The following is a 15,894-nucleotide window of genomic DNA, read 5'->3' on the forward strand; positions in this document are numbered from 1 at the left end:
TTACTTCAATAACCAAGCTATAAACTTGGGTAACATGCGAATTACACAGATGACTCAGGATTTCACACAGTGGCTTATAACAAGTAACTGGAAACTGGAAAAAACTATTTAAAAAAAATAGTTTTAAAATTGGACAGTTTTGGGCAGTAATTACTTCTGATAGAAACTATAACCTGTAAACTGCAGCAATATTTTCACACCATATTGTACCCATCCCTGCTTATTGGAGAAGTGCTTCTCAAAAAGCCCCCCAGGTTTATCCCTTAAAGTGTGTAGCTGGTAACTAACAGATGGACATATTACATATTACATGTGTACATATTACTTTATGGGGAACAAATGTCCCCACAGTGTAATACATGTCCCCACAATGTGATAAAAACCTTTTATTTTGAGCTTATTTGGATATTTTTCCGGTCCCACAAGGGGAAGCTCAATATTATAAAAACTTATGACTGCAATCAGAAAACTGAAATAAGCAAAAGTCTTGTATTTTGTTTATTTACTTATGGTTACGCTTAGGGCTGGGAAGGGGTTAACGTCATCATTGCTGGCAATAGGGATTTGCCCACAGAAATGAATGGATGGTCCTCACATATGAATGCAAACGTGTGCGTGTGTGTGTGTGTGTATATATGTTTATCCATCCATTTTCTGAAACCGTTTCTCCTATCAAGGGTTGCGAGGGGTCCAGAGCCTAGTATGTGTGTATATCCAGTATAAACATATGTATATACTGTATAATATACATTCAGTACTTATTTGGGATTTTTGAATTTGAATTTTGAATACAGCTTAACATTACTGTTCAATAAATCAAATGTGAATAAAGATTAATACATGAGAGTACTGAGTTAAGCATCATAATGGCAATACTGCTGGTTTTTATTAGATAGACATTAATCATTATTAGATGCTTCTTATTCCTTGGTATATGTGAACATATGGTACTCAGAGACTGTGACCAGCATAAGCATTTGGAAGATGGATGGATGGTATGGTGTGATTCACATGTATAGAATTTCCCTGCAGTTAACTCATGCAGTTAGAGTGGATTAGGGACAACAGGGTACCGAATTGGTTTTCATGACATTGCACAAGAAGTGGAAGCAAGAAGTGGACTGCTACACTGCTATACCGCACAATTAATAATAAACATAACAAGCTGCCATTAGCCACCAAACGGCAGCGTACTTAACACATACTGTGTTATCTTGACATTGTTATCAATTGTTACAAATTTGTGGAAATTAGTGGGAGAACATTTTAAAATGAATTTGAGGAAGCAGTTCTTTACACAGCGTGTAGTATGGAATAGTCTTCCTGTTAGTGTAGCGCAAGCTAAAACCCTGGGTTCCTTTAAATCTGAGCTAGATAAGATTTTAACAACTCTGAGGTATTAGTTAAATTCTCCCCAAGCTTGATGGGCCGAATGGCCTCCTCTCGTTTGTAAATTTTTTATGTTCTTATGTAATGCGACAGGAAATTGCATGTGGAACCATCAATAAATATTTTTTTTTCATAGACATTGTCAGAAAGAAGGAGTACCAGTTTGTACCTTTTCTTGTCACTGGGGTTGTACCCTCAAAAGACTGTCAATTGTACCCTAGAGCTGAAAAACATCCCCACAACATTAATGTACCCCCAATGGTACAAAAGTATTTCTCAGAACCCTCTTCTGTACCTTTTAAGGTATATATACTTACAGCTAAGGGTACAATTGGCAGACCTTTGAGGGCACCGCCCCATTGACAAGCAAAGTAAGAAACGGATACTCTTTCTCCCTGACACCGTAGTCATAAGTGCAGAGTGTGATCAATATTGAAACACTCCCTTCCTCTTTACACGGGTGCCTTTCCCTCCTGCACATGTGTATGTGGTGGTAGACGGAACCATTAACCACAAAAACAGGACAGCAGGTCGGAAATAACTGCAGTAATTTTGCATTTCATGGCTTCTCCCAGTGAGCCAGCTATCGGCACCATGTGTCCGATCTAATACTGTTAGTGACATTGTGCTTCCATTTCAGAAAGGCCACTTCCTCATCAGGCTCTATCCCCGTCACTCGGGACCCCTTCTCATGTCACCGCGTTAGTATATGGCATAGATAATCACCGGCTGCAACCTGCCTGACATCCGAGACATCGACGGTGCCTCAGGAAGGCCAGGTCCAACCTCAAAGACCCTAGCCATCCCAACCACAAGCCCTTTTCAGTCCTACTGTATCGGAGCGGGGAGTCACAGACTCCGCAACAGTTTCTACCCTCAGGCAGTGAGGCTACTTAATATCTGTTCTGCCCATTATTATTGAGAATTTGCACATTCCGTTTATTTATTTGTTTGTTTTGTTGCAAATATTTTTTGCTATTTACTATTTTACTTATTAATTTCTCTTATAAATCACTATAATTTATTGTAGGCAGCTCTCAGGGAAACTCATTTCATTGCCTGCACCTACCGCCGTTTGCTGTACTGTTGTGCATTTCGTAAATAAATTTAGATTTAATTCGACGTGATATGTGAGGTACGTCATTGGCTCCTGTTAAAGGGTGCTGGTCTGTGTGTAGATCATCGATACGCTGTGTGATGTCTCCTTTACTCCCAGCTGCTGCCATTTCAGCTGCAGGCAAAGCTTGAGACGCTCCTGGAAGGCGGCTGTGGTGATGGTGTAGAGGATGGGGTTAAGGGCGCTGTTGATGGGCAGGATGAAGATCACTACCCACAAGATGACTGTGCCTTGCAAGGACAGAAAAGCACAATCAGAACAACAACAACGATAATAATAATACTAATGGCAAGAAGACTAGCACAGAACTTAATGACCTTTGTTTTTTTTTTAATTTCATGCAGTGTTTCTGAATAATAGTTTAATTCATAATATTAATTACCAGCATCATTTCTGGCATCGTAGATATTTGTGAAACATAATAACATGCAAGTTAACAAATTTGCTTAGATGAAATATCAACTCTGCATTATTTTTACTACAAAAAAATTCCCAAAATTTTCTAAAGTGCTATTTTTTTACTTATTGTTCATATATAATACTGTATGCATCTATGTGTGAGTCTTTATAAGTCTTCAGAAGCACATAATCGTATTTCGTCTCAGTTCAATTTCACAATTACCTCTGATTTCCACTTGTAACAAAGACAGAATTTTAAGAAGGAATATAGGCATCCAGCACAAGGCATCCGTGAACACTATAAAGAAGAACCTTTTGGCTATTGCCACTTCTTCATCAAAGATCGTCTGCCGAGCAGTTTTGGATCCAGTTCTCCTTACTGAATAAAACATGCTGGTGTAGGAGAATACTATAATAATGAAAGCAACAAGATTCAAGCCTGAAAGACAAACATTTATTCAATTAGACATTCATTATATATTTATATTCAGTATTCAGTATTCAACAAATCAGTATTTTTGCCTTCATGTGCACCGAACAGCCAAAACATTAAAACCACCTGCCTAATATTGTGCAGGTCACCCTGGTGGCATCAAATAGCTCTGTCCCACTACAGCATGGACTCCACAAGACATCTGAAGGTGTCCTGTGGTATCTGGCACAAAGACGTTAGCAGCAGATACTGTAAGTCCCGTAACTTGTGAAAATGGCCCCAACAGATCATACTTGTTTGTCCAGCACATTCCACAGATACTTGATCAGATTGAGATCTGGGGAATTTTGAGGCCAAGTCAAGACCTTGAACTCTTTTTTTCATGTTCCTCAAACCATTCCTGAACTATTTTTGCAGTGTAGCAGGGTGCATTATCCTGCTGGAAGAAGCCACTGCCATTGGGGAATACTCTTGCCATGAAAGAGTGTACTTGGTCTGCAACAACGTTTAGGTACAGTAGGTGATATATGTCAAAGTAAGAGCCACATGAATGCCAGGACCTAAGGTTTCTCAGGAGAACATTAACCAGAGCATCACCCTGCCTTCTTCCCATAGTGCATCTCTGTGCCATCTCGTCCCCAGATAAATGACATACACGCACTAGGCAGTGCACATAATGTAACAGAAAATGTGACTCATCAGACCAGGCCACCTTCTTCTATTGCTCCATTCAGTTCTGATGCTCAGGTACCCTTTGTAGGCACTTTCAGCAGTGGACGGCGGTCAGCATGGGCACTCTGACCAGTCTGCGCCTACGTAGCCCCATTCGCAGCAAGCTGCAATGCACTGTGTGTTTGTGCTATAGTTGCTCTCCTGTGGGATCAGACCAGAGAAGTCAGCCTTCACTCCCCACGCACATCAGTGAGTACTGGGAACCCATAACACCATCAGCGGTTCACCCGATGGCCTTCCCTGAACGGCTTTTAGTAGGTAATGGCCACTGCCTACCAGGAAGACCCTACCAGACCTGCCGTTTTGGAGATGCTTTGACTCAGTCGCCTAGCCACCACAATTTGGCCCTTGTCAAAGTCACTCAGATCCATATGCCTGCACATTTCCTGCTTCCAGCATATCAGCTTCAAGAAGTGACAGTTCACTTGCCTCATGTATAATGGCACCCTTGACGGGTGCCATTGCAACGAGATAATCAATGCTATTAACTTGACCCGTCAGTGGTTTTAATATTATGGCTGATCGGTGTAGAATGCATGTCATATATTCAGTCAGTTTTGAAGTGCATGTTTGTGTTAAATTGACCTTCAGTTAAAAACATGACTTGACGTCTGTGATACTTTATATGAGGTAGTTCAATTTCATTTTGGACAATATGAATACTAAGTACAATTCATCTATAAATCTAATCTGCAAAAATATAGCGTTGTAACTTTCCGATTCCGACTTACCCAAGAATATTCCAGTGGAATATGTCCTTGCCCCTGGTTTCTCTGTCAGGTCAGAGTGGAGAGGGAAGCAGACTCCATTTTTGCCATAATAGTTACCGAACGTCTGCCTGTCCCAGAACGGGACGACGGCTATCATGAAGCCAAGGGCCCAGATGGTGATGAGAATTAAGAGAGTCTGCTTCCTCCCAGCCCGGTAGTTGTGGAAGGGGAACACGATGCAGATATACTTTTCGAGGGTCATGTACGTTAGCAGCATAACAGACACCTCGGTGGACAGCATGGCCAGGGAGCCAATGAGCTGACATTGTGTGCTCTCCATCCAGAACTGGGCGTTCCTGTTGTACTCCCCACAGTACTTAATGTCAAAGGCGCCAATGAAGAACAGATAGACTCCCATCAGGCAATCTGCACCTGATGGACAAAGTCATATGAGAAAGATGCTACGGTTAGAGGATTCATTCTCTTCAGTTTTCTCACTTTTAGACCTCCTTATTCACTTTGTTTCTATTCAGTTAGATGAATAGTCTTTTATTTTTCTGTCTAATCAGTTAGCTTCACCAGGGTTTAGTTATACTTTTAGCCTATACTCCATACTAGTATAAGTTATGAAATGGGTAGGTGCACCTCGAGCTACGTTTACTTACAGCAGAGTGACTTGATGGACATGGTATGGTGGTGGTCGTTAGACGTGATGCAGGAACGCAGGCATATAACGAAGACGTTGCCGAAACAGATGATGAAAGCCACCACCCAGACAAAGACCCGCAGGATGATATTAGCCAGCAGATTTTCGAAGGAGGATATCCCGTCGGTATTGGGTTTGCAGCTCCTCACATTGGGGGAATAACCACAGTATTCAAACTTCTTAAAGTATCTACAGAGTACAGTGGAAGGAAGGAAGTCAGTAAAAGAACACTGAAAAGAAGGAAAAGTAGATTGAACCAAACTCCAACAAACAACAGCTTCAAAGTCTCCATTTTCCTGCTGCTTCTCCTGCTGAAGGTCCTGATAACAAGTTTAGAGTAATTTTAAAAATCTATAATATTGGGAGTTAAATACGACTGTAGTACTACAAATACAATTTAATCTTTGTAATATTCTGCATACTGGTATTAGGCCCAAGTACTTACATATGAGAGAGGTTTCCAAGAGACCGAAACATTCTGATGCTGATGTTTGGGATCTCTGTTCCCTCCATTCCCCTTGTGAAACAAATGCAATTACAATTGTGCATTATTTTAATAAAATATACTGTATGAAATTCATTTCTATTACAAACTTTCAAACAATGCTAATTTATTCCGACTGTATATCTTAAACTTACAGAAGCGTATTGCTGCCATCATGACAAAATAAAATTTGTCCAGTTTGAGATACTTATCTTGTTATAAAGAGAAAACCATTTCATGGCGTTTCAGTACTATATACATGTATTTTTATTATAGTATATATGTTTGAATGACCATAATACATCAGATTAGATTCAACTTTATTATGAATTCATTTCTTTTTATAACAAGACTCGGATCTTGTTATAAGGAGATACTTTAATCTCATTATGCGATAATTTCGCTCCTTATTTTAACAAGAATATCAAAGTCAAAGATATCTCATTATAATAAGAATTTTCATGTTTTAGCATTACATTTTCATTGTTATAATGAGATGTTTTGTATCAGGGGCAGCGATATGCTACCGTATGAACTGAAACTTTTTTGGGATATTTTTATAAAAACGATAACATACAAAAATGGTAACAGAATTATGAGACATTGTTTTTTTTCCTATCGAACATTTGAATCCTAATGTTAACCAAAGCAAAATTTTCAAGGTACTCTTCAGTATAAGTTAAATAAAATTACACTCTTGATCAAAGTTACCATCCAATCAGGTAGAGTAAAAAGGCTTTCATCATTTTATTTAATGACCTCTTTTTTTAAAAAAAGACACCTTTTCATTAGGACAACACTGTGTTGAAAACCTTACTCTGTTCTATAACATTACATGCTAAATTTGCCACAAATTGCGAAATGAAACTCTGTGGCATGAAATCTGACAGCAAACTGATGCCTCTCGGTCACTCTCATGCTTATCAGCTTCAGCCGAAGGTAACCACCTGCTTTGCTTAGAGCTTTAGGGCATTACATCATGCCTTCAGACTCACAGTGACTGCAGGTGTACTAAGTTGTCAAACTGATCCTGGTAGATGTGAGACAGGGGGTTATGTGAGATGTTCCTGAAAGGGAAAAGCAACATGATGAATCTAACATAATTCAGCACATTTCTTTGATTTCAAGCCAAGTCAAATTTTTCGGACAACGATATATATAAAGATAATTATTTAATATACACACAGCGACCACTTTATTAGTTATATCTAACACAGCTAGTACTGTAGAGGAGGCTCCATAAATGCTTTAAGGGTGAGTTGTGTATTCATAGACGCCTTTCTGCAAACTACTGTTGTACTCAGCTCTTTTTGCACTTGTGGTCTTTCTGTTAACGTTAATGAGTGTGAATAATCACCTCTCTTACTAAGCTGTCATTAGTTTGTTTTCGCCCACATAAATGCCACTGGATTTTATTTTTAATTTTTTTGCATATTTTACCACTCTCTGAGGAACCACTACGTCTGACATCAACAAGGACACCATATCAGGGGTCTTGGCCATTCATATACTCAGCCACACAGTAGCTGGACATCTTGACCCTGCTGTATATCTACAGGCACACAAGGAGCAGCGCAGTTCGCATCAACATGCTAATGTAGCACATAAACTGGCTAAGGAGTTTATATGGACTGCTGCAGGAACGTTCTGTCAGTATTTATGTATTATTATTTATCATTTTATTTATTTTATGAAATATTCTACTTTTTTTAAGTTACCAAATAAGTAAAATCTTAACAATGGTTTTAAAACTGTTTATTTTTATAATTTTTTTTGTTAAATTGCAGTTATTTGGTACGTTTTAGGATAATTTATTGACACATTATAATATATATTTTATTAATTCACATTTTCTTGCATAATCTCTAAGCATCCCATTTAAAATAGTCCTGCAATTAGATACCTAAGATATAGCAGTCTTACTCTAGGATGTGATACGCTCACTCTTTGGTCTTATTGTTTTCGAAAATATCCAGAAAACACCAGTATTTCCTTTACTTTTAGTAGTATATAATAGTAATGACTGATTCTACACCAATAATTGTGCCTCCACAGTCAATATGAAACTAAGTAGTGTAATTTCAATGCCTGAGTACTGTCCAAGCTATTTAAAAAGAAAATATAGTTTTTACTCACAATTGCTTTAGGTTCCACAGATTGTGAAACAAAGATGGGGGTAGTTCCTGAATTCTATTCATCGATAAATCCCTGAATAAAAATATATATTATTGAAGCAAAATACATTATGTATTCAGTTAACAGTTAACAAATGTAACAATAAATAATGTATTAACTGTTACAGCTCGGAAAAAGTAAGAGAGAGGCTCTGTCCATTATCACCGTAAAGTACACTAGAATTGTATAAAAACTGTTTTCAGTTACTTTTCCCACATTTAAACATGCATATGGTAGAAAATAAAGTGGCAACACTGTTCTTAAGCTGTTATTTTCAGTTTATTCAAGGCTTAATCTAGCTGGCCACACCACAGATTTTGAAAAGCACATTATATTTCCATTGACATTTATTAGTCAAAGCAAGGATTCAGTGACCCAAAAGTACATCAGAGGAGACCTGTTTCTTCCCATCAACGAAAATGCAAAGCAGACATTGTTTACTTCAAAATTTCAAATGCAAATCTTCTATGGTTCCGTCCCAAAATGTCAAGTAAAGATTAAAATAACTGTATACTCACAAGTCTATGAGCTTTTGCATTGTGGAAAATGTTCCCTCTTCAATCATCTCTATGTGATTTCTACGAAGAGCTCTGAAATAGAAATAGAACAGTTTAGATTTTATTTTCCCTTTCGGTCTGTCTGCGGTAATAACCATTGTTACCTGACAATTATTCACCTAAATATACAAACACTTTCATGCGCGCTGGTCGAAAATGCAGTACGTGTTTGTGTGTGTCATTTTTTTGTACCAAAAGAAAAATTCAAAGCAAGAAGATAAAGATTCTCTCTTTACAGCTGCAGGGCTGCTGGTGGCTTTTCTGTCATACTTGGTAGCTACACATTTTAGCGACTTAGCAGCCACAGATGCTAATGTTATTCAATAATTATAAGCATTAAATTATCAATGTCTCATAAATACCTGAAACACCTACATAAAACCTGTAGAATGAGAAAATTTTGCTATGCAACAAAGCAATTTAGGCTTATACCGACAGACCAATATATATGCAGCGGGAGTCTTCGTCCAAGATTGGTGCTGCAGGTCAGTGGGAAAAGTCCATTATAGTTCATTATCTGCTTCCTTGGACATTTAGTCTTCTGAAGTGGGTCATATCCAGCTATTGAGGTAAGGACTTTATACACCGGTTGGCAGAGATAAACGTGAACGTGAAGTGAGAAACCGTGGGTGAAGGTGAGATGCTGACAGCTACCTTGTGGGGTATTTTTGTATGCTCAGTTAAGTCTGACTACTTGTGTATAGAAGATCTAAAAAAAATGCTTCCCAGACCAGCAGTTGGAAATGCACTGTGTCTGTGGTAATTTCGTCTGCTTATCACATTATGTTTAAGGTCTTCTGGAATGTTGGTGCTCTCATTTGGACGAGCTTCTGCTAAAACAAGGTGAATTAAGTGAAACGGAGTGGAATTCCGCAAAGTGGAAATGACACGGTTGACAGCCTTTTTCCCTGAACAAAATGAATACTGAAATAATCCTGCCAAAAGATGCACAAAATATTATGTCAAAGCCACCCGCATGATTTCATCCATGTCGACAGTCAGTCTGGTATACCTACTTTTGTAGCACGAATGTAAAACAAACCGATTATTTTTTAATGGGCTATTATTAGTATGATATTTCATAAAATACCGGAAATTAAAATACACTAAGTTTTGTTATAACTTGATAGGTTTTCTTCTATGACACAGCAGGGTTAATTGGCTCAATAAAATCAGAGATTAAACATAAAAAGAAAGTTTACTCCCAGAGTTTTTGTCCCAATATAGTAATCCGTGAGTTTCTTTACAGTATGTTGTCTGACTGGTCACAGATCCCCCTCTGCTCTGCTTCCTTAAGGCCAGGTGTGCATTCCTCTCATATTTTCTCTTGCCGTGCAGCACTGAAAGTCACACATCAAGCACTCGAGCAGGAACCCAACAGGTCAGCAGGAGCCACTTACTCTGCAGCCAGGCAAGATAATGTATCTCAATTTAAGCTGTACCCCCCGTGATAAAACAGACCCCAATTATGTTAATCTGCCATGGAAATACCTGCAACGACAGCCAAGCCACTGGGACGAATGCCTTTCACGGCTGACCTTGGAAATCTGCTTTTTCTTGTGAGGATTGCTTTTCCCCTTATAAGTACAAAGGGTCTACAAATGTGCTTTTGGAGTTCTGATGGCCTGGTTGTTTTGGAAGCAAGTCCCGAATTTCCTGAAGGCATTTCAGGGGTGATTCTACAACAGTATCAATGTTATCACTACGTCTAAACTTACAAGACAGTGAGAGCTCTGCACTCTTGAAAGCTGGAACTGTGTAACGTTGAGATGAGATTCCCTTCCATCTCCCTGTAAAGAAAAGATTTGAAAGCACTCACACATCATTTGGACAAAGAATACTTCACGCTATCAACATTAATAATAAAATACTTTCACTTGTGAGGAGTGAAAAAAAATGTCTTGTCATGATCACTTTTTAAATTTCATTATTACTCATGTATGCAAAAACACTGTAACGGATATAACAATGTCTGTTACTCACAGCCAATTCAACCTTGGCATTTCCTGGCAGAAGGAATTGTTCGGTAAGTGCTCAATTGAATTATTCAGCAATGACCTGAATCAGGAAGAAGTTCGATTAATAAACCCAATCAGGAGAAATTCTGAATTAATCTCATCTGACAAAATATCTTTTTTTTTTTTTTTTATTTACGTACACAAACTGACTGTTAAATATTTGTTGTAAAACTCCATAGCTCTAAAAATGAGATAGCATTTTTAAAAATGAGATAAAAATGAGATTTTGAGCTTTTTTGTCTGTTTTAACTGCAAAACAATATCTGAAAAAAAGGAAGTGTGTTAACAGATAAAGGATGATGTATTCTTAAGGATACTTAAACCTCCTAATGACTCCATAGAATTAAAGACCGATGTAAACTATGGTTGACAGCCATTTCTAAAATGTATACAGTAAATGACACCTGAGTCTATTTAGCAAAGAAAAAAACATTCTTATTATCTACTGCAGAGTCTTGCTTTGTGACGAATATATAGCATTACCAAGATAATGTCCTAAAAATGGCTCTGAAGGTCAAATATTTATACATGTATCCTGATCACATATTCAGAACGTAATAACAGTGAGTAATAGTCCAGGATTTATGGTTATAGAATGCAATGCAACGATACGCAAATGCAAAATCATGTGTTTCCAAAAATGAGGAAATTAAACACTTGTGCACATGTGAGGTAAAACATCTAACAGAATACAACTGTTCCAAATATTTCATCGATTCATCCTTTAAAAAGGAACAAACCCATTTGGATTTAATATTTATCACAGGGCTCCTGGAGCGACATTAAAAGAGCACCGCAAGTTGGCCTGTATTAATGTGCTAATATTAGCTTGTTCTTTTTATAGTTTTCTGCTTGAGGTAAATAATATTGCAGCATGAAGGATCCAGCGCTTCTCAGAGGCGAATTATCACTTACGGTAAGAAGCTCATACTGAAACAGCAGCAATATTTTACTAATAAGTCTGCTAGAGACAAGGGGGTTATCTGTGTTTTTTTCCACTACAAATATAATTGTTGGTTATGACTGTTCTCATTTCATAAATATTCTTGATATTTATGATATTGTAGTAAGTTAATGAGGTTACATAAAGGTCAAGGGTTTCTATTTCTGGTAAGTAATATGAATGCTGGGAAGCAAACACACACACACACACACACACACACAGAAAGACACAATGCTGATAATACAGGGATGAGTTTAAGCTTGAGGCTTATATCAACCTTTGCACTAGACGTTAAACACTGCTGCAGACACCTACTTACAAGAAAAACAACGATTTGAGCCCTGTGAATGACTCCTGTCTTACAGATGATATTTGATTGTCGTCCAGAATTCTAAAGTGAGACAGAATCAAATTGATCTGAAGGCTACAGAGAGTCAACAAGAAATACATCTGCACAGTCCTGGGAACTGCCAGTACCAGTGAAAGCATTATAATGGAAATAAGCAAGAAAAGTACCACATGCATATGTCAACACATTGAAAGTCTGAAGGAAAACGTTCATTTTGTAGTTATTCCAGTGGCAGAAGGCATTGTGTTGTGCTTAAATGAACCAAACTGCATAATTTAATTCAGCAATAATTCCAGCGTCCTTTATAAAGAGTATAAAGGAAATCCCTTTCAGTTTAACAAATAGTACAAGAAGCATAATTTCCTCAATGGACTAACATCAACATTGAAGACAAAGAAAGAATTTTTTGACTTACAACCATTCTAGATTGTGAAGGTTCCGGAAGATGGCAGCCTTTAGCATAGTGATCCTGTTTTGGCTGAGGAATCTGAGCACAGTTCAGGGGAAAAAGCGAAATCTATTAAAGCTGACAATATTAACTATTACAGTAACTGTAATAGCTAAGATCATTTTCACTGTAATTAAATAATGCTACAGGATACATTTTTATCAGTCCTTGGGCTGATTTTTTTTGACATTATCAAGTTCCCCTGTAAAGTAATTGCTGATTTTTCAACTTACAGTTTCCTTAGATTATACAATTCTGAGAAGGCCCGGTTCGATATTGTGTGGATGCTATTATTTTGCAAGTGCCTGGAAAGAAAACAGCATATACTCATTAAAAAAGCAAATGTATCAAATGACAATTGAAATGCACATAAACACTATTAATATTATGGGTTAATGTCTATCACAAACAATATCAAATGCCAGTTAGCCCTTTTTACGCATTACTAGGTGGGGTAGTATAACAATGAATGGCAAACAGACAGGATATACAGTATTTAAACAGTATACCAGGCATATGCCGTATACAGTACAAGTCACTTCTTAAATTCAACATGAGTAACTGCTCTTTTTCTCTTTTAGTGACATTTTAGCCTGCCCAGTCATTTGGTTGTCCGTTTAGCATCTGTATAGTAAACCACCAAGTACCCCAATGATGGGGAGCTTAAGCTGTAATACTGCATGTGCTTCCCAGCGCTTCTGAAAAAAATATTATTTTCAAACGTAAACCAAGATAATTCTGATTCTAAATCATTTGAATTATGGTATTTCTTTTTAGAACACTTAGATATAATCAATATGTAGTCTGGCTTTACTCTGTTGACGTTTTTACTTCTAACTAAAATCATTCATTGTACACTTTGATGATACAGTCAAATTCTCTTTGGCCGATTTAAGCAGTATCCACCACAGACACAATATCAACCCAGGCTGATCTTTGTTTTGGGAGTCGGTGGCACACTGGCAGTGGCTTCAGACTGAGCCCATGAATGGAAGGTCACCAGTTTGTGCCCTGGGCTCGACAGAACAGTCACATGTCTGTGGACCCTTGAGCAAAGCCCCTAACCCCCAGCTCCAGGGGCACTGCATGATGGTTGACCCTGTGCTGTGACCCCCAAGCTATGGAGAGCAACATCAGGTAGGTGATGAGTCAAACCCTACCTGTACTTGTGCAATGACCAATAAAGGATTACACTTACTTACATTTTATTACTCTATAATACTATTTAACGGCGAGTTTAACCAACCCAAGTGACAAGTCAGAAAGCTAGTGTTAAGATCTTAATGCACAATGCTCTTATGCTAGTGTTCAAGTATGTAATAATCTTAACATGAATATCTAGGAATCTAGCAGAGATAATTAGTTTAAAGAAATATAAGTTTATCATAATAATTCATTAGCTGACCCCTTTATAGTGGTATATAATGATGTTTTAAACACTGAGACCATTTGAATGATATCAAAAACAAGTTCAGTCACATAGAACAATGTTTCTCACATCTAAGCATTCTGTGCGGACTTGGTGTGACCTTGGTCTAGGGCAAACACAAGAGGACAGGGAGGGAGGAAGGGACGATATCTGTGAGGACGGGCTGTTAGGATGAACTTGTGAGGCACTTCTCACTTGGTGAGGCACTGCAGTGGGTGTGAAAAAGATGCCAGAGTCAATTTGTGAGTCCAGTCTCGCCGGGGCCAACTTGACAGTTGAGATATGACACGTTCCCAAAGTGGTCCACAGTCACACATCACTGTTGGTGCCAGCAGCCTTACAAAAGTAAGTAGCCTCATTTCCATACCCATATAAGGATTTTATTTCATTTACATTATTCCAAACTGTTTTATTTGACTGATGAAAAACTGTAGTCATAAATGCGGGCATTTGTAAGTTCCATGACCACATATGACACGCCCACATTCCAAATTCTCAGTTCAGTTCCATTGATGAATTGTACTATCAATAGCAATATTAAGGCAGGAAATATTAATCAGGGCAGCACAGTGCTTAGCACTGTTGCCTCACACCTCTGGGACTGGGGTTTGAGTCTTCACCTTGGCTCTACATGTATGTGAAGTTTTCATGGTCTTCCTGTGTTGTTGTGGAATTTCTCCCCCCATAGTCTAAAATACATGCTGAGGTTAACTGGAGATCCCAAACTGCCCATAGGTGGAGGTGGAGGTATGAATGTGCGCTATGATGGGTTAGGGTCCCATCCTGGATTGTTCCCTGCTTTGTGCCCATAGTCTCCAGGATAAACCTCCCACTGGGCCCTGAAAAGGATAAGTGGTTTCAGAAAATGGATGAGTAAATGAAAGTAGTGATCAGTTATAATTATAAATTAAAGTTATACTAGTTCTCAGAAGACTTTTTTCATGTTGATACATCTTACTGGGAATTTTCAGCCTATTTGGTAATTTATGACGGTATCTACTAAAACACAATAAAGATGTTTCATTTTCAATTGTGTTCCCTCATTATATAACCTGTCAACAACAACTAGTAATGCTGCATATCTCAATTACTATTTCTGACATTATGGAATGCCACAGATTGAGTTTGAAAAATAACCAAGTAACAGATTTATTATATTTAACAGAAGACTACCATCACTTGTTAATCTACTGCATGGCCAACCATCCAAAGATCTCCGCAATGCTTTTGAGAAGGTTGACGACTGAGGGACAAAAAAAAAAAACAGCTGGAAGATAGCCACTTCTTGCACCTAAGAAATATGTCAACCATGAAACTAGAAAAAAGAGTATTAGTCAGTGTCTAATTTGAAATTCAAAATGTATCAATAATATGTGTATTTTATATATATGATATAACTGCAACCTGTCTTCAATTCACCTTGGCATGTTTTTGGATGGTGGGGGAAACCAGAGTACCCAGAGGAAACCCCAGGATGACACAGGGAGAACATGCAAACTTCACGCATGTAGAACCAGGGCAGAGACTCGAACACTGGTTAGTCCCAAAGGCGTTAGGTGACCGTTCTAACCACTGCTCCACCACACGACCCTTCATGTTTATATATACTATTTGAATTTAAAAATATATAATTATTTACTATAATGCAAATGCCAAATTGTTCATTTCAATTTACCATATATCGATTGATCCATCCATCCATCTATCTTTCACCCATTCATCTCAATCATGGGAGGAAGGGTTGAACAGGGGACAATACAGGGGGGTGCCAGTTTCCCCAAGGTACACAAAGACACAATCACAGACACAAATTACATAGTGCCAGTTATTTAGAGACTGTCATTGACCAATATCTTTGGACTGTGGGAGGAAACCCTGGGGAAAACCGAAGTTACAGTGAGAATATTCAAACTCAGTTTACAGCCAGGTGCAGGTCACTTCCCAGTTTGCAGCCCCTCACAGGAAAGGAGCAACCCATGCTCCCCCTGCAGGCCAAAAGGAATAG

General features: G+C 38.2%; 1 protein-coding gene across 3 annotated transcripts in view; it reads right to left on the reverse strand.

Annotated features, from left to right (window-relative positions):
* Window positions 1-475: 475 nt before the first annotated feature.
* rxfp2l (relaxin family peptide receptor 2, like) overlaps window positions 476-15,894 on the reverse strand; it is a 35,346-nt gene continuing 19,927 nt past the window's right edge. For 2 of the 3 annotated variants that reach the window (XM_049029820.1, XM_049029819.1), the window contains 13 exons: window positions 12,694-12,765; window positions 12,428-12,499; window positions 11,983-12,054; window positions 10,686-10,760; window positions 10,421-10,492; window positions 8,664-8,735; window positions 8,107-8,178; window positions 6,966-7,037; window positions 5,932-6,003; window positions 5,446-5,675; window positions 4,802-5,212; window positions 3,129-3,344; window positions 476-2,736 (listed from right to left, as the gene is read on the reverse strand). In XM_049029820.1, the coding sequence (XP_048885777.1) occupies window positions 2,543-2,736; window positions 3,129-3,344; window positions 4,802-5,212; window positions 5,446-5,675; window positions 5,932-6,003; window positions 6,966-7,037; window positions 8,107-8,178; window positions 8,664-8,735; window positions 10,421-10,492; window positions 10,686-10,760; window positions 11,983-12,054; window positions 12,428-12,499; window positions 12,694-12,765 (1,702 nt within the window). In that variant the 3' untranslated portion in view covers window positions 476-2,542. The remainder of the gene's footprint in view (window positions 2,737-3,128; window positions 3,345-4,801; window positions 5,213-5,445; window positions 5,676-5,931; window positions 6,004-6,965; window positions 7,038-8,106; window positions 8,179-8,663; window positions 8,736-10,420; window positions 10,493-10,685; window positions 10,761-11,982; window positions 12,055-12,427; window positions 12,500-12,693; window positions 12,766-15,894) is intronic. The other variant, XM_049029821.1, reaches the window with a different exon arrangement.

This window comes from Brienomyrus brachyistius, chromosome 10 (assembly GCF_023856365.1).
Source record: "Brienomyrus brachyistius isolate T26 chromosome 10, BBRACH_0.4, whole genome shotgun sequence".
NCBI classification, from domain to species: Eukaryota; Metazoa; Chordata; class Actinopteri; order Osteoglossiformes; family Mormyridae; genus Brienomyrus; species Brienomyrus brachyistius.